Source organism: Perissodus microlepis, chromosome 22, assembly GCF_051167445.1.
Source record: "Perissodus microlepis isolate ML-2025 ecotype Zambia chromosome 22, ASM5116744v1, whole genome shotgun sequence".
Classification (NCBI taxonomy): Eukaryota; Metazoa; Chordata; class Actinopteri; order Cichliformes; family Cichlidae; genus Perissodus; species Perissodus microlepis.
Genome location: NC_140481.1, coordinates 14,787,035 through 14,812,142, shown reverse-complemented (window position 1 = coordinate 14,812,142; position 25,108 = coordinate 14,787,035). Strand labels below are relative to the sequence as shown.

At 41.9% G+C, this 25,108-nt stretch overlaps 2 protein-coding genes across 3 annotated transcripts; one reads left to right on the top strand and one right to left on the bottom strand.

Annotated features, from left to right (window-relative positions):
• The first annotated feature begins 1,879 nt into the window (after window positions 1–1,879).
• On the top strand, window positions 1,880–5,385 carry LOC146362737 (biotinidase-like). The gene is made up of 6 exons (XM_084919209.1): window positions 1,880–2,282; window positions 2,711–2,860; window positions 3,633–3,784; window positions 4,084–4,261; window positions 4,360–4,914; window positions 5,002–5,385. Exons 1-6 carry the CDS (start codon window positions 2,046–2,048, stop codon window positions 5,272–5,274), a joined length of 1,545 nt encoding a protein of 514 aa, XP_084775335.1. The 5' UTR covers window positions 1,880–2,045; the 3' UTR covers window positions 5,275–5,385.
• On the bottom strand, window positions 5,368–23,621 carry LOC146362736 (serine/threonine-protein phosphatase 6 regulatory ankyrin repeat subunit A-like). 2 transcript variants are annotated; one of them, XM_084919208.1, is made up of 29 exons: window positions 23,495–23,621; window positions 15,724–15,807; window positions 14,942–15,020; window positions 13,701–13,771; window positions 13,006–13,206; window positions 12,836–12,923; window positions 12,585–12,727; window positions 12,369–12,476; window positions 12,182–12,286; window positions 11,609–11,687; window positions 11,324–11,438; window positions 11,058–11,140; window positions 10,913–10,976; window positions 10,646–10,714; window positions 10,349–10,489; window positions 10,128–10,239; window positions 10,002–10,028; window positions 9,518–9,592; window positions 9,027–9,228; window positions 8,855–8,942; window positions 8,606–8,723; window positions 8,274–8,493; window positions 8,077–8,164; window positions 7,906–7,989; window positions 7,643–7,791; window positions 7,458–7,540; window positions 6,908–6,990; window positions 6,724–6,815; window positions 5,368–6,635 (listed from the first exon to the last, which is right to left on the bottom strand). In XM_084919208.1, the coding sequence occupies exons 1-29, from the start codon at window positions 23,519–23,521 to the stop codon at window positions 6,337–6,339; spliced, it is 3,177 nt and encodes a 1,058-aa protein (XP_084775334.1). In that variant the 5' UTR covers window positions 23,522–23,621; the 3' UTR covers window positions 5,368–6,336. The 2 variants fall into 2 exon arrangements, with proteins under 2 accessions (XP_084775334.1, XP_084775333.1); XM_084919207.1 differs by lacking the exon at window positions 23,495–23,621 and adding an exon at window positions 17,499–18,166.
• Window positions 23,622–25,108: the final 1,487 nt, after the last annotated feature.

The window sequence follows — 25,108 nt, the reverse complement described above, 5'->3', positions numbered from 1 at the left end:
TCTGTGTTCTCCATCTGTATCCATTCCCTTCTACTTATGCTTATCGGGGTAGGCTGGAGTCTGTCCCAGCTAAAGGAAAACAGATGTCTTTAGTCATCTGTTACTTGATCTTTTCTGGGTGTTCCTTTCTCAAGGCACAAATTATAAGGAAGAGAATATTCAAATGAATCATTCAAATTGATTTAACAATGTTTGTCTCACGCAACTTAATACTAATTGTGCATTTTTATTTAATTTCCCCCCCCAAAATAATTTTTTTGCACTTTATTTTAAAATGACCTGACTTTGCCTGTGTTAATAAAAAAAAGCCTAACTTTAGTGAACCACCCATAAAACGAACCACACCTATGAGCACCATTTCAGGATTGCGCTCACACTCTATTACACTCCATTTAGTAAATGAGACCCACACCTTACAATACCCGACATCTAAAATTTATAGGCTGAACATCTTTTAAAGTTACATTATTAGACGCAACTACAGTAATGTGGTCACAAAGAAGACTGCTTCGTGTTAAGAGACAGATGGTTAATAGAATTGGTTTTATGGATACAATTTGATTCCGTGCATTAAAATAGATTTTGTTGTTTTGTCCTTATTAGTGGAAACATATTAGTAGTCGTGCACATATTTGTGTAGTTTTTAGTCAAAAGATGACTCGTTTATTTCCATGGACCTGTGAGTTATGAAGGAAAATGTTAAAAGTGTTAAAACTGCCCCTGGTCTGAAACTAACTCATTCACTTCACTGTCTGCAGAGACAGAGGACAGCAGGTGCTCTTGCTTGCTGTAGGAGGTGTGGTCAGGCCCTCGGAGGGGCAAAGTATCATGAAGCTTTGTGCTTGTTGGAGATATGGTGGTGAGTGATGTACTAAGAGCCACCCCATTCCAGTTACCACTGTTCATGCCAAGTATTACTAATGTGGTCCTTCTCTGCAGTTTGAAATACAGTATATAAAGCAATTCTGCAGGGTTTGAAAGCCACTAATTAGCATGACCACCTTTATTCTTCAATGCGCCTGATACTCTTGTACAAGCTTTCTTGGGTGGCTGTGGTCCTTGATGATGCTGTGTGCTTTCCGGAGGCACCGTTGAAGATGTCCTGAATGGTAGGAAGCCTCATGCCAGTTATGTGCTCTGCTGCTTTCACGACCCTCTGTAGTGATTTACGGCTGCTGGCAGAGCATTCCGTACCAAACTGTAATTATTGTGCTACAATAAATTACCTGATAATAAATGAGTCTGATAATAAAATGAGTGATAAGATGTTTTGATTTAAGAACTGGGTTTAGCTGAATTATCATAAGTTTGGTCTAAACTTTAATATAACTGCTCCTTTCACTGGCTGAATTTATCGGTTATGTGCAGACGTTTCCGATGTGGTATTTTCAAAATAAAAGCTTTGTGTTTATGTATTTTTTCCACTGAAGTCATGTTTCAGTAAAAAAAAAAACAGTCCTAACGAATTCAGTTAAAATGTAAATGTTTATAATTATTATTTTATCCACACTTTAAATTTATAAAAGGAACCCCATCCCCACAAAAGAAAAAGAAAGTTACAATTTTTACACATAAACAAACCGATCTAAGCATACATTTCAAACATTTCTATATTCTAAAAGTAAACGATAAATATATGTAATATTTAGTATTATTGGATGGTTACTTGGTTATTTAAACCACTATAGTTATATATTTCATAGATGAACTTTTCTTTTTTGGTACTAAAATTTTTGTTATTTATTATCATTGAGATTTTAACTGTACTTTAGTCTTAAAGTTACATGTTACATAAATGTTTAATATTTCTTTAACGTTTTTCTGTCCGGTTACATGCCAATAAAGTTATTTGGGAAAAAAAAGGGGGGGGGGGGGAGGTCACGAGATAAACCGCAGCGTAACAGGGGCTGTTTGTGGGGATATAACACTGTTTGGCACGAGGAGCTTCTTGTCACTTTTTAACTAGAAAATTATCGTCTGAGTCATCATGCCTCGTGGAAGACTTCTGACCGCTTATTTATGGTCTGTGTTAGCACATAGGTGTCATGCCTGACGGTGGAGAAACGATGTTGTTCGTTATAGCTGTTGTCAGTGTTTATTTAGCGTCTGTTGTCGGTGTAACTGACTCCACTCCAGACTCGTGGTATGTTGCCGCTGTGTACGAGCACAAAGTAATCCTGAACCCAGATCCGCGCGTGCCCGTGTCCCGCCACGATGCCCTGCGGCACATGCAGAAAAACCTGGATATCTACGAGGAGCAGGCAGCCCGGGCAGCCCAGCAGGTATGCACATATTTAAAACAGTATTACTCATTGACCTTTACATAATTCTGTTGGCATGTCCTTCAAATTAACGAATGAATTAAATTAAGTCGACTACAGAAGAAAGTGAAGACGAACAGTATTCAGAAGCCTTACAGTGCCAACCTCTTTTAACCTTGTCACATTTTTCTGTTTTTTATGAAAACTGTCAAACTGTGATCTGTCATAGTCAATTTTAACAGACTTTTTACTGAAGCAGTCATTGCTGCTTCAGAATAGGTATAAAAGCTGTCCACCCTTTAGTACTATTTAAAACAAGAAATTCTTTATATTGTATCAGCATTATGTTTCTAAATAAACAACCACTGATTCTTCCCCCGTATAAAGGTGTTTACTTTCACTGCAACAGATTACTGAATCTCCCTCTCTCTCACTGTCGTCTCTCTCAGGGGGCCCAGATCCTGGTGTTTCCAGAAGATGGTATTCATGGATTTAACTTCACTCGATTATCCATCACTAGCTACCTGGAAACCATTCCTGACCCTAAGGAGGAGAGCTGGAATCCATGCATGGAGCCAGAAAGACACAACAACACTGAGGTTCACAGTCATATATTTCGATCTTGGTGATGGCAAGCACCACAGGCTTAACACTGCTGTGATGGTTTTTTTTTTTTCTTGATCAGCACCATGGACTACTGAGCCAATGTTTGTAGTGGTAAAAGCTAAGGAAAACATCCATCGATCCATTCTTTTCCACTTATCCTTTTCAGGGTCACAGGGGGGCTGGAGCCTATCCCAGCTGTCTTAGGGCGAGAGGCAGGCACAGGTCGCCAGTCTGTCACAGGGCTAACACATAGACATAGACAACCATTCGCACTCACACCTATAGGCAATTTTGGGTTTCCAATTAACCCAACCCCACTAACTGCATGTCGTTGGACTGTGCGAGGAAACCGGCATACCCAGAGAAAACCCACGCAAACACGGGGAGAACATGCAAACTCCACACAGAAAGACCCCGGCCTGATGGTGGAACTCAGGATTTTTTTTTTTTTTGAGGCAACAGTGCTAACCACCATGCCACCGTGCTGCCCTAAAGAAAACGTATACAGGATAAATAAAGTTAGACTTACGTTCACAAGATAGAGTGCTGACTTAAACATATAGTGGAACTAATAATTTGTCCACTTTACTGTAATACTCTGAATATGAGAATCCAGTTTAAAGTATAGGAAGAGCACTTTTGATAGTCTTTGACTGGGCACTCTTATCTTTAGGGCCCCAGGGGAGCTGACCCATCTACTCTGTTGGATGTAACATGCCACTGTGTCTAAATCTCATCATATTTGATTATGTTTGTGACTCAAAGGTTCTCCAGAGATTGAGCTGTATGGCTCGTCGTAACAACCTCTACCTGGTGGCCAACATGCCCGACCTGCAACCCTGTCCCCTGAAGACCAGCCCCTCCTCCACCTGTCCTCCTGATGGGCACTGGCAGTTCAACACAAATGTGGCTTTCAGGTACATGTTAACTCTTAAAATGAAAATGAAGGGAGCGGACAAATTAACAGTTCTTTTCTATGGCCTCCTCTCCACAGATGGAGTGCATGTGTTTGTGCCTAAATAAAGACCAGTTCTCCACAATTCCCAAAAAAAAATGATTGACCCTAGTGCCAAAAACACCAAACATTTCCTGGAGTCAAAGTTAACACTTGTTTCAATAGCTATAACAGAAACTACTACAAGAACTACCAAGTATAGTAATTATTACAACTCTGAATCAAATTTGTCTTCCATAAAATATGTCTTCTTTCATACAGGTCAGATGGCCTTCTGGTGGCACGCTACCACAAACACAACCTATACTTTGAGGCCTCCTGTGACACACCTCCAGAACCTGAAATCATAACATTTGACACTCCTTTTGCTGGGAAGTTTGGCCTCTTCATCTGCTTCGACATCCTCTTTCATGATCCTACAGTGCTCCTAGTGCAGAGGGTATAAAATATAACCACATATGCACTCAGAGTATATATGTAACATTTTAAAATCTTCTCTTTCAAATTCAACATTTCTTGTTTATGCCTTTTTTTTAGGGTGTGCGTCAGTTGATCTTTCCAACAGCCTGGATGAACCAGCTCCCCCTGCTGGATTCAATCCAGTTTCAGCAGGCATTCAGCCTGGGTGCCAACGTCACCCTACTAGCTGTCAACATTCGTAATGACAGGCTCATCATGACAGGAAGTGGCATCTACACCCCTTTTTCTGCCACCTACCACCACGCCAGGAAAGGAGACCCAGAGGAGGGCAGGCTGCTGGTGGCCAGAGTGCCAGTTTTGGAGCCACCTGAGGTTGAGGTGGAGGCTGGTGGTGGTGAGTCAACAATATCAGTGGCTACAGACTCTGGATACTGCTACCAAGACAACTGTGATGACCCTCCTCCTCCCTCCTACCCCACTTTCATCTCCTCTATGATGTATGACACATTTACATTTGTCCTCTTAAACGAGACACAAAGTGACATTAAAGTGTGCAACGGCACTTTCTGCTGCCGCCTGCAGTACAGGTGGTTACTGCAAGACCATAAAGAGCTCTATGCTCTTGGCGCATTTGCAGGAATACACACAGTCAACGGACGTTACGCACTGCAGGCAAGAATCACATGAATTTTAATATTTCTAAAAAGGTTAAAACTGACAACTCACTACTTTTATTTGCCACATGTTAAATATCTACAGGTTTGTGCAGTAGTCCGTTGTGGAGGGTTGGATCAGAGCTCTTGTGGACAGGAAGTGGAAGAAGCAGAGTCTAAAATGGACTTCCTGTTGGAGGGGAACTTTGACACCAAATACGTGTACCCATCTAGTCTGACAAGCCGAATGGTCCTGGAGCAGCCCGAGAGTCTGCAGAAAGCTGCCGACGGGAGAGTGACCATGAAACATTCAAACACGAAGGGTGGCCTGGTCACTGCCTGCCTGTATGGACGAATGTACCACCTGGACAATGAATGAAGTTTGGAGGGATCAGGAAAATAAAGTTCAGTGTTATGGTTAAGAGCTGCGCCAACCTTCAGCTGTTACACATTTGTTTTATGTCTTATAAAATAAACCAAAACAAATGTCTTTATTCATCTGTTACTTAATCTTTACAGTACAAACATTTCACCAAGTAGCATTCATCCTCTGTTTGAATGTTGCATAATCCTCAAAAGGCAATATTTAATAGTTTCTCTCTCACACACACACACACAAACAAATCCACACAGTGACAGCCACCTTCTCTTGTCTCTTGTACACAACACAAACATTAAGAAAGTACAGCATTGCAAGTTATCCGTTCCTTGGGCTGCTCATTCAGTTCATCAGTTGTACAGTACATTGGTCTTACATCCACCTGCTGTCACAATCCGCTCTCAACGATTCAATCTCCACCTGGAATAAATACGTAGGTTTCAATATTGACTTTCTCTCCTAGGAATCAAGAAGTCGATCCTAATCATGAATGCAGCATTATAAGTGTCCCACAGTGACAGTCAGTGGCTGCTGTGAAAGCTCAAAGAACTCTGAATAAAATCTCAAGTACAGTAGGGAAAACGCTTCTTCAGCTGGTCCCATAAGATTGTCCCTCAGTTTCCGTGTCTTAACAAAGAAAAAAAAAGCAGTCCTCTGAGCTTTTCTTCACCAGATGCTCCATTAGTAAATGTGAATGAAAAATCTTTAAAACCACTCCAGAAAGTATCCTCAAACAGAAAGAGTTCAACATAAAAATAAAAACACTGCTTTAAATTGAAAAGGACGCTGGGCATGTTACTGGTCGTACAGTGATGCCGTGGAAAAAAAAAAGTGGCAAATTATTCTTTATTTTACCAAATTATTACATTAGTGCATCTTTTCCACTGTGTATGCACCTGAAGGAAGCAAGCATGTGGTTCAGACGAGGATTATTTTTAGATTTGAAGAGACTTACCTAAGAATACTCTGCTTGTATTTACTGCCCTGTCAAGCTTTTGTCAGTAATCTATTAAGGCTCCTGAGTGGCTGGCTAACCTGCCAGTATTGAGGTTCCACTAGTCCTCAGTACGTTTCTGAATCTGAGTCGTTCATTTCATCATCTCCAGAGACAGAGGACAGCGGACGTTCTGGCCTGCAGTAGGAGGCGTGGTCAGGCCTCAGTGGGGCTGGAGTATCAAAGGCCACACCTTTGGAAATGTGGTTTGAAATAGGGTGGTGGTTGATGACTGTTTGAGTAAGCGAGAGAGTGGGCAAAGCTGCTATGGTGACCATGGGCGAGGTGGGCATCATTGAGTTAAGGATGAGGGCCAAGCAGTCAGCTACATCCCGATTGGGAGCACAAGCCAAAGCTGGAGTGTAACCTGGGAATAAAAGGAGAAAAGGGGTTCATAGTACACATTAGAATTACACCTGAAGAGTACGTGTGAGTACAGTGAGATGAAAGCTGACCATTCTCATCCACAGCTAACACACTGGCTCCTTTCACCAGCAGCTCCTGGACCACCACTGTCAATCCCTTCCTGGCTGCTACATGCAAGGGCCTGCAGGTAGAAGAGTGTTACAGTAAGTTCACACTGGGTTTTGGAGGTTATCCTGCTGTTTACAGTAGGTGCAACCTTCAGGTTCTACATACGTCTGCAGAGCAGCGTTGGTGCAGTTAATGAGATTCCTGTCGCTGATTTTCTCCAGAATCAACAAGGCACTTGTCTCGTGACCCTGAGAAGAGCAGAGAGTACCAAAGTCATCTGCAGTGACCACGTGAGAGGTGCAACAATCCTGCCTTTGTCAATATGTTAAAGAGATGACGTTCTGAGCTTCACATAAATGTTAATCTCGCGCAAAGCTTTAAAAAGCTCTTTGTGTGACAGTTATGGACCAGTGCTCGTGTGTGTGGCAAATATTATTGTTCACAATAATATGACATTCTCCAAATTGTGCCTTTTAGTGATGCAAGTGAAACGTGATGATGTGGTTAAATGTGTCTGCCAGATGTGTCCAAAGTGATACATAAATGTTCCAAGGGCCAGGGCCAAAACATACACGTCCCACACATTGCAAAAATATATAATCTGAATGGTAACTACTTTCAACTTAAAATCTGAGACACTGAGACCACAAGAAAATCGCAACATTTTTAATACTGAATGACTAAATAACATTTCCTGTCTCTGAAATGCCTTTACCTTGCTGCAAGCCAAATGCAATGCTGTGTTCCTGTCTGCATCTTGCAGTGCCAAGTCTGCCTTAGCAACGCTTGCCATCACCTCTGTAACACAACACAACAGTGGAGATTAATACAAGTGAAAGGTTAAGAAATCAGGGACCATTATTTCCACAAGTTTATCCCTGTAACAGTTAGTGTACTGACCCACAGCATTGGTCTGTCCATTTAGAGCTGCCATCATCAGTGGTGTTCTGTGCATGTGGGTGTCAACAACATTTGCCTGAGCTCCATGGCTCAGAAGAAGGGAAACGCACTCCACATGGTCAGAAAAAGCTGCAGCATGAAGAGGAGTCCTGCATCAACATCAATACAGTTATTGTAAATACGTTCCTGCTCACTAAGAACAAATACAAAAAAAAACAACAAAAAAATCCCTCCACGCATGATTTTAAGTCTGCATCTCTCACCTGCCCTTGGAGTCCGTTGCATTCACAATATTTGCACCCAGGGAGTCAATTAACATCTCTGCCACTCCCTCATTATCGTTTATCCTAAAACACACAACGCAGCCTGTCACACACCCTCAGAGCAAATCGATCCTCATAAACATTCGTGGATATAAACAGACAGAGCCTTACACAGCACAGTGCAGTGGGCTGAATGAGTTCCCTGTAATCTTCCTGAACACCTCCTGATCTAACAACACCTCCACACATGCGTCATACCCTGGAAAACAGAGAAAGACAGATGTAAAAACAGAAGAAAGTACAGTGCTGTGTCTTAAAAAAACCCAGGTTGACATAGTTCTCAAACATTTCACGTTGTGTCCCAATACCATTATAGCAGGCCCAGTGCAGTGGTGTGTAGCCCTTGCTGTCAGTGAGGTGTGTGTGACTGTGTGAAGTGTTGGTGGCCTGCAGCAGGGCACCCAGGGCACCCACACGGCCAGAAGCAGATGCCAGGTGCAGGGGGGAGCGGCCCCGGATGTCCTTTACACTCACGCTGGCTCCCCGCTGGAGAAGGGCCTCTACACATTCCTCCTGGCCTGTCACAGCCTATGTGAAACATACAGAAAACACTAGAGAGTATAAATACCAAAAGAAATTTTTAAAAAGCATATATTAAAATTTAATATGCGATCTCAGTAGACACGTGTGCCTATCTCACCCCTCGGTGTAGTGCTGTCCTGCCCCAGCGGTCCTGATTCTCCACACTGGCTCCTTGACTGAGCAGAGAGTACACACAGTCTGTATGTCCGCTCAACACTGCCAACATCAGAGGAGTCCTGAACACAGTGTGGAGATCAGGCACAACTCAGTAAGAATAATTAAGTGATCAGTTGAATCGCAAAAAACAGTAGCCTAAGATTTATATTTTTATTTATTTATTTATTTAAACACACATGCACACACTCACTGTCCGTTGCTGTCTTGTGCATCCACATCAATGTGTTGGTCATTGTTGTTCAACAGCAGGCGCAGGCACTCTGGGTGGCCATTCATAGCTACAGCAAAATGAAATTTTAACTTTAAAAGCCAGAAAATTCACCCTTTTCACGCGATGGGAAGGCGACTGCCTGCTTATATACCTGCGGTGTGTATGGCTGTCTGTTTGTGAATGTAATCCCGAGCCATGGGTGAGGCGCCGTGGTGCAGCAGCAGAGACACACACTCCTGATGACCTCTTGAGCAGGCCAGAATGAGGGGGGTGCATCCCTCTGGGCTCCGAACATCCACATCAAGCAGGGATGACAAGAGCACCTCTAAGGCTCCACAGTGTCCGTGATAAGCCTGGACAAAGTGAAAAAGCACACACACACATTATGTTAAATGGGGTGGCTGTGGCTTACTAATCTGAAGGTTGGTGGTTCAATACCCAGCTCCTCTATCTAACTGTCAAAAGGATGAGTGTGTGACATTAAAATTGCTTGAGCATAGGAGAAAGTGCTTGTATGAGTGGGTGAGTGTTCAGATAGAATAGAAAAGCCCTAAATAAGTACTAATCCTTCTTTAATGAATGCAGAGTCAAAGATGCATAGAAAAGAAAACATGCTTTAAAGAAAAAAATCTTAAAACTCACTGCCAGATGGAGAGGACTAATGGGAGCGTGGCTCTCTGAATCACTCAGCATGTCTGTTCCTGATGTCTCCATTAGCTGAAACAGCAATATTACTCATTTCAGATCCAGGTTTGCACAAATGCCAGCTGCTGTATGTGCTCTACATATACTGATGGATGAAAATTGGTTGAAAACTGAAAGACTAAAAGGTAGGAGGGCATAAGATTAGGTAAGGTAACAGGTAAAACAACATAACATGAGAAAAAAGGGCTTTATTTACATAGAAATGTGTCATGATTTCAAAAAGTACATCAATCTATATATAAACAGATTTTAGTTTTGTACAAAATACAGATAAAAACAGCCTTTTTAATTTGATGCCATAATAAGCAGGAGGGTTCACAGCTTTATCTGTTCAGCAGGTGTCGTAGCCACTACACTACAACAGAGGGAGCTCCTCGCAAAGCTCAATGGTGCTACAGTGAGAGACTGAAATTCCTCTTACCACATCAAGGGGCGTCTCAGTTGCCATCTAAAAGAAACAAAGAGACTTTTTGATATAGTGTCAGAAAACAGATTTATCAGCCTTTATGGCCAATTTTTCCCCATTCAGTGCAGCAGCTGTACACACCAGCTCCAGGCAGAGTGTGCGTCCGTAGGCCGAGGCATAGTGCACTGCACTATAACCCTGTTTGTCTCTCACACCTGGATCTGCGTCATTCCTCAGAAGGTATTCCACACATCTGGGAAAGACAATAGACAGGGTATTTCTTTTATCTCTTTTAAAGAAACACTTTAAACTTGGCATTAGGGATTCTCTGAAACATAATATTTACACAGAGCAGAACTTACTTCCCATCAGTGTCCGCAGCAGCAGCGTAGTGCAAGGGGCTACAGCCTCTCTTGTCCAGCTCATTGATGCTTGCCCCAGAGCCCACCAAGGCAAACACACACTGGTAGTTACAGTTGGCTGATGCATAGTGTAGCGGAGCTCTGTGAGGATCAATAAATTAAGTTAGCCACTATTCGCAGATTTAATGTGGTCAAAACTTTACCATTGTCTCCATCTCTTATTTCACTCCATTTCTAGCATCCACCTTTGTGACACCAGCACTGTACTCTTAATCCAATTTTCACATTTTATCTTACCTGCCGAAGTTGTCTTTCCTGTTAAAGTCTGCTCCGATGTTTAACAGCAGGTTCAGACACTCCAGGTTCCTGTGTGGAGAGGGGGACAGCTGTGTTAATGTACCACTCACTGGTACAACAGTTAACCGCATGACATTTACAAAGTACATACACAAGCTTTCAGTTCAACCAAAACATGTATCAGATTGTTGAAAAGAGAAAGAAAGAGTACAATGACAGGAGAATAAGTAAACTAATAATACTGAAGCAGTAAGCAAAAACAATCACCCTCCAGCTGCAGCAGCATGTAGACAGGTCCTTCCAAAGTCGTCGGGAGTGTCTATGACAAACCCTGCACAAATATGCAAGCTGCATTAATTTGGATGTCAACTGGGTGATTCCACAGGCCTGAATGGTGTCAGCATTAATGTACCTGAGGACAGCAGCTTCCTGCAGCAATCTGAGAAGCCGCTGAGAGCTGCCAGGTGTAGGGGGAACATCCCGTGAATGCCTCTCCTTAAAAGACAAGCCATTGCATGCAAGCATTTTTATGACAGAAAAAAGAAAGAGATTTTATTTATCCTGACTTAACCATTTCCAGGCTTAGAGCTGCTCACTTGCATTTGATCCTTTAACACTACTGCACAGATAACATGACGCAAGAAGACAGACAGATGGTGAATGTCAGTTGTTACTAACTTGGCTGTGTTGGCTCCGTGTTTGATGAGCGCTGTAATGATTAGCTCGTGGCCATAGCGGGCAGCAATGTGAAGGGCAGTGTTTCTGCTCTTGTCCTCACAATCAATTTCAGCTCCTACACCCACATAAATCAGATAGAATTATATTTTCCATTAAAAAAGCCGGAGCAATCTCAAGAAAAAAAAAGAGCATATTGTGCAACATATGCGGCATACAGCACACTCTGAGATCCAAACTAATTTGAATCCATGCATGAGACAGACAGCACTTGGCGAGGGCTCTCACCATTTTGAATGAGAGCCTGAGAGCAGGAGAACCTTCCATGTGTAGCTGCCATGTGCAGGGGAGTCTTCCCATCTTTACTCTGAAGAGAGAGAAGGCAGAGAAAGAGACATTTATTATTGCAAAATGTACATATTACAAATATGAAATCATTAAAACATCAGCTATTCAACTATGAGTCTAACTCAGAAGTGTTAGAAAGATAAAATGAACAGAAGCTATCACAGACGCCACTGTGGACCACCCACACACACAAAATGCTTGAGCAGCTTGCTGCCTTAGGGAGTCTCCCTCCCCCTCCATCATCCATATGGCCTTGCACCTTGTTGCTGTAGGGACCCAATATCAGTTTCCATCACTGCTACCAAAGTGCTAAAAACACAGTCCCTCTAGCTTTCAACTAAATTCTGAGCAGGATGCATACTAGTAAACACTGAGGACATACAAGATAAAATTTATTCTTTTTTAATACATAGACACAGGAGCATTATGCACATACTTCCTTCTTTGGAAAGCAAATACTCTCCCTTGGATGAATTTCTAGTTTCAGCTTTTTTAACAGCATGTTAACATTACCTGCAAGTTGATGTGAGCCCCATGGGCCAACAGCAGCTCCTGGCACAGCGCCCCCTGGCGTGAGGAGGAAGCAAAGTGAAGGGCAGAGAAGCCCCTCTCGTTCACCTGAAGCCAAGGGACCAAGTAACAGGATTAAACACACAATTACTATGCACATGCAACGTGGCAGAGAGTGATGCGCACACACCTGGTTAACACTGGCTCCTGCCTTGATCAGCTCACCGACAACCACATCCTGTCCATTGTAACAAGCCAAATGGAGTGGTGTGTTGCCATAGGCATTAGCCTCATTTACCTATGCACAGAGGAACAACATTTTCAATTTAACCATTACTAACTACAGTAAGAAATTTTGGTGACACAGACGGCATTTTAAGGACACTGTCAGTATGTCTGTACTGACGTTAACCCCGAGGCTCAGCAGGTAGTGCACTGTGCTGCTCATGCCACTGGAGGCAGCTGCATGCAGTGGGGTATAAGCCTTCTTGTCCTTACAGTCCACCTCAGCTCCACTGGCAACCAATAACTTCACTACCTCCAGGTGACCTGATACAGAGAAGTGAGAAGGAGATGAGTCAAATTCACTTCTGTCAAGAACTACATGCCAGCATCTCCCATTCACATCAACACTATGACCACTATGAACACTCTTACCCATGTAGGCTGCCCAGTGGATGGCTCTCCTGTCCTTCTTATCAAACGCATTAATGTTGGCTCCTCTTGACAGCAGCAACTTCACCATCTGACACACAGAATCAGATTGACAAGGAGCTGATGTGTAGTCGCCTCTGTATCTGTGTGTGTGGGAGTGAAGAAAGACTGACCTCTACATGTCCACTGAAGGCAGCGTGGTGCAGGGCAGTGCGTCCCGCCCGATCAGATACGTTGACATTGCTTAGCAACGGGACCAAAGCCTCAGCACAGCGTACCGCCTTATTGCTAGCTGCTACATGGAGCGGCGTCTGCCAGTTCTTGTCGCGAGCATTCACATCCGCACTGTGCTTTAGTAACACTGCCACAGCATCCTGAATAAAGAGTGAGCAAACATAAGGTCTACTGGAAAACAGTCTCAGTGCTCTAAGAATGTAAGCGCCATGGTTAGCAGGTGGCTGTGTGGGTGTTTAGAAAGTTCATATTCTATTCATAGAGGGCTTTCATCCTGAAATCAAAATGCTAGAAAGTAGAAACTACACAAGGGACTATGTTAGTTTGGGCATGTCGCCCAGGACTAAGAAGAATAGGCAGACATTTTGACGTTTATCAAACACAAAGCCATAGCACAGGGGTTATTTCCATTTGCCCCTTTAAGGCCAGATTCTGGGAAAGATTCCCTTAACTTTATCACAACAGACCTTTCTCGAAACCTTGTCAGTAAAGCAGCTAAAAGATATTCTAAGCAGAAAGTGTTTGCGAAATCTCCCTTAAAAAAGGATTTGTTTACCATTACTTGTGACAGGGTCAAAGTTGTAGCGGATTCCCCAGAGGTCACATTTGCATGTGTGTTTGTGTAATGTGTTACCTCACTACAAGAAGCCACAGCTCGGTGAAGAGGAGTTAACCACTTGTTATCTTTGGCATTAACTCGGGCTCCTTGAGTGAGAAGAAGAGAGTGAGACAGGGTAAGAAAAAGGAGATGTCAGAGCAGTCACATAGTGGCATACGCAGAATCGCAGAATGTACAAAAAGGAGGGGAAGAGCTAAATATCTTAAGGGCAAACTATGTTGTAAAAAAAGAAATAAAAAAGGCTTTTATGGGAAGGAGGATGAGCCAACAGTGGCTGGAGGATATAAAATGCCCATGATCCCCTTTTGGCACGACCCGTGTGTTAAAATAGCCCTGCAGCTGCACCTGTTACTTGCTCTTCATTGAGAAACACTAAATGCACACACAGTCTCACATTTATACGCGCACTACAGCACCCTACTCACTCGCGTTACACGTATGCTTACACTCAGGCGTTTAAGTGTAAGCTCCTCCCACTGATGTGCTCAGCTTACTTCACAGAAAATGAAGCCAAAAAAACATTCGTATCAGATTGTTGACAGATCACAAGAGCGGTCACTAGTCACCATGAGACGGTAACTGAGCAGTGAGCACAGCATGGAAATTACTGAGAAACTGCATGTTATGATAAAAGAGATGACAAACAGTCAGGCTTTTATCCCAGTTTAAAATGCACTGAGCTGTATGGAAGTAGGGAACTACAGGGGGAAAAGGGTAACATGGCATTAATGAAATACAAAAAAAAAAAAAGTTGTCTGTGAAGGTTCTCAGTCATCCAGGTCATCATAGTCTAAGAAGCTTGGAAAGAAAAGCGTCCCTCTTGGAAGGACACTCCCACGAGGCTCTCACAAATTGCACATTTTAATAAGGAGAGAACAGCTAATTATTCAGTATTGCTTTGAGTATCTTACCGATCAATCAGCATGATGTAAATAACGCTTTTAAGACTCGTGCCTAAAAAAATACTGCAAAATGGAGTTTGCATGTTCTCCCAGTGTTTGCGTGGGTTCCCTCCGGGTACTCTGGCTTCCTCTCACCGTCCAAAGACATGCAGCTTGTGGGGATAGGTTGGTGTGAATGTGAGTGTGAATGGTTGTCTGTCACTGTGTGTTAGCCCTGCGACAGACTGGCGACCTGTCCAGGGTGTACCCTGCCTCTCGCCCTATGACAGCTGGGATAGGCTCCCGTGACCCTGAAAAGGATAAGCGAATGGATGGATGATTAGCTTAACAGGTGAGCTGGGATGTAATGTTTACCTGAGAGGATGAGAAGTTCAATGATCTCAGCATCTCCCAGGTAAGCTGCAGCATGCAGTGGGGTCCGCTTCTCGTTGTCCTGGGAGGACGTTACGAAACAAAAACAATCAGTAAAGAATAGGTTTCACTTCTCATACAGGTCACACAGACACACATTCTGAGCTGTGACATCATGTGCTGCATGCCAGAACAGAATCAATAGACCTTACAGTGTTGCAGACCACAGGAAGTGCCATTCAGTAAAAATATCCATCATCGGTTCCCTTTTATTCTTCACTTCACTTCATCACTTCAACACACATCTCGCCCTTTCAGTACAACTGAGACCAATCAGTGAGGTGGGGCTATAAACAAATCTCATGTGACTGGAATAGGCCTGGGCTAGTGTAGCTGGCTCCAGGGAGACCGCACCATTATAGACCCACAGAAATCATACTGGGAAAACACGCTCAGGAAGACTGGAACACAGACTGAATGAAATTGGGGAAAAAGGAGAGAGCCAGTGAAGGTCGTGTCCTTTCTCATCTGAAAGGTTAGAGTGTTACAAACAGTTCATATGTCCTGTCTGGCTGGCAGCTACATAGGATGCAGAATACAGAAAGCTGCCAAAAAAGCACTCCGCCAGCCAATCGATAAACCCAGATCAGCTGTGGGCTGCCGGCTGCCTGCTGCTCCCCTCGCTGTTGGTTATGTGCCCTGTGGCAGTGAAAGGCAATGCTAATGTGTTTGTGTAAATTATTCTAAAACTAAACGACCTGAAGCAACAAAAGTGTGTGATTTACCTGAATGTTGACATCCTCTTTCTTGAATATGAGGGCGCGAACTTCATCTGGGTCCACATTGAAGATGGCTCTCAACAGAGATGGCTATGGAGATTAAAAAAAGAAAGAATGATGAGAAAATGCCAGCGTACAGCACTATTGGAAAGGCAGTAATTTTCTATGCTGACAAGTGTGTTATCAGAGAGAGTTATGAGTGTTTCAGATGGAAGAGTCTTGCACACACAGAGTATAATCCCAGGCTGGGACAGAGCCATAGGTCACATATGGCTGTATATCACCTATTTGTTTATGAGTAGCAGTTTTGGCACATAACTGTTCAAATCTGTAAGGGAAGGGTTAATCCTGAGCATTCTTGCCACGTTGTGCTGCAACAGAAAGTAAATAAAATGTAAATATAGAATAAAATAAAAATGAATAAAATACGTTTATGAATAAAGAAGAATTTTGAGTACATTTGCTAAATTTAAACAAGTTATACAAGGTCCTCCTCAAGAAAGAAACTGTGAATGAATGACAGGCACATGGTTTATCTTTAGCCTCCATTTAAATGTAAACAGCTGCCATGAGGTTGACAGCATACTGAGCAGGATTTGTAGCCAGCGATGCCCTGCAGTCATGATAAAAGTAAGATTAAGACAAAAACAGCATCCTCCTTTTCCTTGCATCAGCCTTTATTTTAAAACTGCTTTCAGCTTTCAGAAGTGACGAATTCATAATAAAGGGTAATTTGTCATCTCTGAGATTTAACTGTTTGTGTCTTTGATAGAGAAAAATAACAAAACTCATGCAGCACAGTAGACATTTGGTATTATAATAAATCGCCTTAAAGACTGCCCTAGTGAGCCTCATCTTTGTTACCAAGATTTGAGCAATGTAGAAATTTTAAATTAATGCTACTGTTCTCTAATTGCAGCTTCCTTCTTTCAAAACCTATAAATAAAAAAGTGTTTTTCATTTGCTGCAACAGTAGTGAAAGTACCTAATGCTAATATGATGGTGCTGATTTTGGCGAGGCTCTAATCTTCAAATGCTGCCATTCGCTCTTTTGCAACCTATCAAGTATGTCTACTGAGGCTCCATGTCTCTTACTGACAAACCTTTTTTGCTAGAGTGGCTCGCCATGATCAAACACTGCTGTTCAGTCTATACTTAGTACTATCTAGTGTTAATAAGCACTACAACAAACACTTCACCTTATTTTCAGCCTTCTTCTGTTTTCCCCAACCTGCTCTCATTACCTCCAAACTAAAAATAAGTAGGGCTGTCTAGCATGCCGGCATCCATCTCTTGCCTATTACAATGATGACCACTAAGCTAATGTAAGTGACTGAAGGAGGTCCCCATGCATAAACCCTGTCATCACAGCCGGCACATCTTCTTTGGCTTCCCCCTCTTCAGTGCATGCTTCAAAGAGCAGTTATCATAAGATGAAACGACTTATTAGCATGTTCCAGCAGAAAGCTTGCCCTTTATACATCCAACAGCGGAGACTACAAAGACCAGGGCTTGCTTTTAATCTATACAAACCAGAGCAGTTCTCATGTGGCAGGACAATACTAGTGCTATATTTAGTGGCACAAACCATGTGCTGAAAGTGCACTGTATTTTTATAGAATGGCACATGAAACAGTACAGGTATAAACATCAGACCAGAACTAAAAAGTGCAGTGGTCTACCTTAAATCCCAGTTAATGCTGTCATTTACACACAAAACTGTAGATGGTACCCTTGTTAAAACCAGCAATTTAGAGATTCAGCAAACAGTCCCATCTCACCTTGTCATCCTCAGCGGCTACCTTTCGAGAGGCATGATGGGATCTGCGGTCTGGGGATGATTTGGGCCGTGGAGGTGGGGATGAAGAGCAGGACTCATCCTCCTCTACCTCCTCCAGCACCACAATACACACACGGCTAGCCCGCTCAGACCGCATCAGGAACAAACATTCACACGCCACACAATCACTCACTCACGCACATGAATACAAAGTGTTCCTTTTCACATATGTGCGCAATTCAGCGGCACAAAGGTCAGCAGTAAATCCCGCACACATAGTGTTTTCCTCGTAAACAAGCGCTGCACATCTTCGCAGAAAAAAACCCACTCTGAAATCCGTCTCTGTCCTCTATCTGTCAGTGTTGCTTTGCGGCATGTCTCTTTATCCTCCTCCTCCTCCTCTCTCGTCTCCACACTCACACTCTGTGAGCAGCAGTAGCGGAGACGGCAGGGAATTCCTTTGCGTAATGGTGGCAGTAAGAGGCATGCGGCAGAATGAGCTGCGCACAGGAAGCTACATATCCTCGCTGCTGTGCTGCAGCCAGGAGCACATACGCAACTGATGCAAACACACACGCGTGCGCGCACACACACAGATTAGCATAAACGTGGGAGGGGGCAGCAGCACCTAATGTATGTGTGGGTATGCATCGCTCATTTCAGGCAGACTGCTGAAGCCAGCTCTTTCAAAAGAAGAGAGGGATAGGAGAGGGAAAGGAGGGGGAGGGGAGAGGAGAGAGAAAAAGAGAGCCAGGGAAGAGAAAGAGAAGGGAGGGAAAGGGGAGTAGAGATAAAAGGGGTGAGAGACAGAGAGAAATAAAAAGAAAAGGAGTGGGAATGGGAGGGGATGATTGTAGGCAGGTACCTGGAGCACTACAGAACAGCTGTGTAAGTTGACAGTGGAAAAAAAGAAGAGCAGATAAAAGAGAATCAAGGTATAAAAAGAGTGACGAGAGAAGTAAGATTTACTGGGACAAAGGACAGCTATTTGATGCGTCACTGTAACCAGGTCACTTCCTGGTCAGGGCTTATCCTGACTGTCCAGCTAACGAGCATGACAATACTTCCACTGTTTTAACTGTAAGAACAAAAGCGAAAGTCTAATAATGCTTTTAGAGTAAAAGCTTCCCTCTCAAGGAACAGAAACCATGCTGTTTGTTGGACGTTTGAGCTCGGTCCAGATCCCTGCTTGTTTACAATTCTACCTAACTCAATCTACCCTTTGCCTTATCATTAAGTACCGATGTAATAAAACTCCTGTGCCTGTTATTGCACATTAAAGTAATAATGTCAAAGGCTGCTCATATTTTGTTAACTGGCCATGCTTCAGGCATCTTAAAAGCTATAATCAACATAGATTGTTAAAAGCAACAACAACAACAAAAACACATACACACTTAAATGTAGTGCTGTTTTTAGCTAAATGGGGTGTAAATTATCTGCATTTTATAAAGCTGGTGCTACAATAGAAGTCCCCTTTCATTTTGTATGCTGAAGAATCAAAGAAAATGAATACCACATTGTTGTTGTTTTAGTTTGTGTGTGCGCCCCTGTCCTCTTTGGTGTACTGGTGGCATAGCTTTAGAAGTTCCCATCTCCTCATTATAAAACTGGAACCAAATGGCTTTGCCAGAGAATGTGAGGGTAGCTAACAAGACCAGTCTGTGTGTGTGTGTGTGTGTGTGTGTGTGTGTGTGTGTGTGTGTGTGTGTGTGTGTGTGTGTGTGTGTGTGTGTGTGTGCGTGTGTGTGTGTGTGTGTGTGTCTCCTTCATATTCAACGCAGATCCTAAAAAGAGCAATCTTGCCAAGCCACACATCCCTATTAACTCAGTGGGAGGGACGGCGCAAGGCAAATGAGAGAGAGCGATTCATTTAGAAAGAGCCTTTGTGCAGGCCTAAATTTTAAGTCTAATGGTTTTAGCATTTAGAAACGTAATATGAAACACAACATACAATTTCTCTTTTCCTACAGTAATCACTCTGCCATTACAGATTTGCATCAAAAGCACAAACAAAGAATGATTTTCACGAAGCAAAGCATGTAAACAACCAGCGTTTTGTCTATCCCACTTGCTAGCACTGGGGAAACTCTAGCGGATTACAACAAATTTGCTTTGTAAATATCTTCTGGCTGCTCTGCTTAAACAGAAGTGGGTATTTCTGTCTGTATCCATCCAAACTCAAAAGCAAAGCCAAAGCAGTGGATGTGGAACAGACTGGAAAACTCCAGATACAGTAAAATGAATGATCAACATCATGTGAAAAAACAATCTAACAAATAAATAAACATTTTGTTAGGTTGGTCTTGTGTGGTATGAAAAGTCCAGTGTGACTCCAGCTACTTCACGAGAGACCTGGCGTGACAGTGTGCATGTGTAAGAGAAAGTATGCAGGCCTGCACTGACCTCTGCTCTGACCCAGCAATAGGATGCACGGTGTGTGTAACATAATCCCAGAAACACAAAGGGCAGTGCGTGAGTGTGTGCTGGCACAGACAGCAGTAATAAACCTGCTGATATCAGCTGATACCATGAGATATATTAAAAGGTTTAAAAGATCATCATGAGATCATCTGTAGTATAACTTTGCTGTTTTGATGTGTCGCCAGAGCCATCTAGAGCTATTATACCTCTAGAAAAACTACAAACAGAGCAGCAAAAACTGCAAGTGGAAGATGGCGATTAGTGCAGCTGCTGCGATAGCTCTCCCCTGACTCATTATGTATGAAAGTACTGTGCGTTGCTATCCTAAAATACAGGTTACCATTTTGCTCAAGAAAGCTGATATTACCGTTATGAAATCATCTGTATGATAGGCTGAAATGTTTGTAATGGCTAATGTTGTAAATTGCTTAAGCTAAGATAATCTAACTAACTTTATACCTCATAGTATCGTTAACCACCTACTCTGCATCCATTCAACACTTTAATCTGTGTCCCATCAACAAATTATTTAAACATTTTAAATAAATGGTCTGCTACCATCACGTCAGTGTTTTAATACAACTTTTGAACTAGTACGCGGGATAGACTTTTTTAATTATTATTATTACTGTGATATTGAACTGGCCTCAAGATATTGATAACGATTACTAACTTTCTGGTAATGCGACACAACTGGTATGATGTGTACTAGGTATGTCACAATGACTGCGCTGACAATAACTGTGATATTTAAAAATGAAATATCAATATTGTATCAGTGACATTCATATGAATCTAAATAACTGTGATTTGGCTTTGGGCTTTTTTACATGTAAGGTCACAGATTCTCACCATCTCTTTGACTTTAATTCATTTTCCAAAAAATACTAAACAAAAATAACCAGAGTTAAAGAATTTGACTGATTCAGTTATTGCTTTTTAAAATATTTTTGGCAGATTTTCTATAGCACTGGCAATTATATTGTTCTGATTAATTTAGTTTTAAATGGATAATTGGATAATTGTTTAGTGAAAATCTGATGTGAAAGCTCTACCTTTTTCTTTTAAAATTCTTTATTTGAACTGTAAGAAGAACTCTGCAGATTTATTTTAACACCATCTAACCTTGAGCCAAGATCATCTTTAATGTATTGTTAATGCGGGAGAAACAGGAACGCCGATAAAGAACAAGAACAAGCAAATTCCACACAGAACGGTCAGTTTTAACCACTGGGTCAGCTTACGCTTTGATTATACTCAGACACAGACAGCTGGAGACCCAACAGACGAGGAGTTATTCCCGTTATAATTCTATGAACTATGCCTAAATTCCACTTCCTTGGGCGCACGTGTAGTTGATGTCACTCAGACACAAGCGGCCTCAAGCGGACCCCAGCTGACTCGCAGATCTGAAAATTCTGATCAAACTTACACTAACTATGACTAAATAAACTAAAACAAACTGTGACTCCTAATGGTTTTTCTTGTATAAGTCACTACTTTTTGCCAGATTAACCTAGAATAGACTACATACTCTCCAGGACTATAAAACTGAAAACTAAAGCAATAAAGCAATTAAGCTGTATAAGTTCTGCACACACTGCACTTGTCCAAACAACTTGGTGCATGATGGTCAGAAGCTCTCTGGTGACCGGCTATTGCATCGCACGATTCTGCTGAATAGAGACAGTTCTTTTGAGAAGTCGCAGGCCAGTAAACACATAGAAAGAGAAACATTTGAAATACTAATGATAGTATATTTAAAAAAAAAAAAAAAAAGAGAAGAAGAAGAAGAAATGATTCAATCACTTCTTAGCTGGGTCAAACAGCCTGGTTTCTAAGCAACAGGACGCCCTCTGCAGGACAAACATACGCCGTTGCCAAGAAAAATGACATTCTCGTCTCCACTTTGGCCCTCTGAGCACTCTAAGTGTGACTATTTTTGTCCCTTTGTCAACTTGTCAGCAAACAGCATAGAGAACAATAGAGAATAGAGAGGGAGATCTGACCACACACACTCTTCCGCTCGTTGCGTGCTTGATGTTCAGACTGTTCAGGCCAGGACAGGACACTGAGCCCCACAATACCTGACCCACTTTTTCTTGACCAAACTCATCAGAGCTTCAATCAAAGCCAATTGTGACTCAACATATAAATGAATTTCTAAGCAGTCAGTGTCACTATACTGAACCCCTGATAAGTCATTAAGAGTATAAAACATAAATTTAAAAAATGAAAGATTTAAATCGATAATTTTAGCCTAATGCAGTTTCATCATCTTTATAATAAAATGTATTATTTAAGAAGTTTAGCACCAGCACTACAACAGAAACACAGTACTTTGACTCACAGTGTAAAAGTTTGAGTCTCAGTTAACCTGTTCTTCATGTATGTTGACAAATCAACAAATTCCATGCCAAAAAGTATTCTGTCTTTTAAATAGATTGCTCCACAATACTATTTCCTTTTTAAATATACATATATATATAATTCTATTTTTATTTCTGTTAAGTAAAATGCATACATGTATGAGCTTACACACTTGATTTCCTAATTTATTACATCTATCTATCAACCAATCAACCAACCAATTTTCCTTTCAAATGTTATATAACATACAAACTGCTGTTAATGTGGCTGGCTTCTCAGTGGGCCAAACGTGGAATATAAATAAATAAATAGTGTGTGGCAAAAACATTAATCCGACCTTTGGCTAATGATCAACCCGCCCACTTGCTATCACTACCCTGAAGACAGGAGCGTTTCCAGCAGCTGATCTGAGGATAATGTCTGACCGGTGAACACAGCTGAGCAGACTTGAGGGCCAGCACCAGCTGCTACTTCCTGTGACAGCCTTTCTTATCTCCAGCAACAGGTGACTGTCCGAAGCTGCCCTCGGGGGCTGAGACGGACAGCTGACAAACCTACTGGGCAACAAATTCGATCTTCAGTCTTTTAATTTGGAAGGTGCAATCCAATCCACGATATCGGCTAACTTTTACGTTATTAACCTGGCAAGGTGTACCACGCGTTAAGGATTGCGGTTGCTTTTTCACATTTAACAGGGCGCAGGACTTAGCTAGCCACCCAGATAACCTCGTAGCTATCCAGCTGTGTTCATCGGTCCATCACCACCAGCACCAGCAACACACACACAAACAATCAAAAGCACCCAGCCTTTGGCATGAAACTACTTTAACTGGACAAAGTTAATGTAAGGCAACAGATGGCCACACGTTAGCATACTTCTTTCTGTTTTTTTCTTTTTTTCTGTTTACGGCTATAGCTAGTTAGCTAACATGTTAGTTGACTTAATGATAAGAATGATGCAACATTAGCCTAGCATTTAGACTTTTATTTCAAAAATAACATTTGCACGGCAGGCTTAAGTCACTATCGACAAACCTAATAGTTTTATGTTACACAAGTTAAAGGAAAAATGAGCAGTCGACGTGACACGCCGCTCCTTATCTCCATACTGTAAAAACTCGAGCAAACTGGCGTTAATCAGTTTTCCTCAAAAGTGTCGAGCTGACTACACCCCAACTAACTGAATTCATAGGTGAGCATTACCTGGTCTTGTATCTTCAACACAGCCATATCCCTTGAGTTAAGACCAAAGGAGGCAGCAACTCGCACGGGAGTTACTGTAAATTACCCGGGGTAGACTGAAAGGGAAAAGACGCTCCGCGGCGGCTTCTCCCTCTTCCTGTCACGGACGCACTCACTGGGAATACACAGCATCAACTTCCCCATATTTTCACTGTTATGTATCCCACTTATCAGGGAAATCATCATCTTGTTTCCCATAAACACAAAACGCAGACTCCAGCGCCCTCGCCATATGTCAATATGAATTGTATACTGATTAAAAATAAAGTAGTTTTGTATTAACTACGCTGAGATAAATTCAAAATCACATTTTTCCCTGTTTGTACAGTGTAAAAACAATCATTGTGCCACATAGTGTGAAGGCATGAAGCAACTATAGACAAACATATGAAGTAAATATTTTTTTTATTTAATTTTCAGCGTTCAATATTATAAAAACATATAGTTAGGTCAATATATAATTGGACAGAAACACAACACCATTTTTAAATTTAATTGGTAACAGAAGCTTATTATTATTATTATAAAATGAATTTGAGAACGGAACACTGGCTTTAGTTTAAGGGTAATCACATCATTGTATGTGTTGCATTTGTTTTCTTGAAGGTGAGGAAGTGGAATATTTTGGAATGACTCGTTCTCAACTCAGTCAGCAAACCTTTAACAAAAAAATTAGATAGTGCCAGTGAATTTCTGGCCTAACTGCTTTATTTCAAAATTTTAAAGTCTTAAAATCATCTTTAATTACTTTCAGAAATAAGAATTGAGTGCACAAGTTTGAATTTAGTTTTGGATTTTGTCACACAGGCTCAAATATGTACATACACCCCCACAAATATTTGGTTAAACCTTCTAGGGGACATTGCTTTTAGTAGTCATCAAAAAACCTCTCGGCATAATTCTGTTTGGACCACTCTTATTTGCAAATTTAGTAGAATTCATTAAGATTGGTTTCTTTCCTTGCACAGACCCAAATTTCAAGCATAGTCCATAAATTTTCAATATGGTTGAATCCATTCCAGAAGCTTAATGTTAGCCTGCTTTATCCATCCCAATGTGCAATGTGTTTCAGATCACTGTCCTGTTGGAACAGCCAATTGTATCCAAGTTTCAGTCGTCTTGCTGTTAATTTGAGGTGAAGTTGAAGAAGTTTGAGGTATCCCTTCTTCTTCTTTACTATTGCAACCACTTTTTTTTACTGACATGATGCATGTGAGGCATGATGCTACCACCAGCTGGCACAGTGTTCTTAGTTTTAAAGCCCCACCTTTAGTCCTCCAAACATACCACTTATCATTGTGTCATCTCAAATTCTGTGTCATCTGAGCATAAAACCTTCTCCCAGAAGGCATTTGGCTTGGCTATGTGGGCAGCTGCAAATTTCAGTACATCTTGAAGGTGTTGATTTTGAAGCAGGGGCGTCTTTCTTGGTCAGCACCCTCTCCGTCCCTGGCAATATAAAACTCACTTTATTGTGGACAGTCATGCTGTTTCAGCAGTTTCCAGTTTGTTGCAGGCTTGAGCCTTGGTGGTTCCTGGGTTATTCCTGAAAATCCTAACTAAATTCTTCTCATC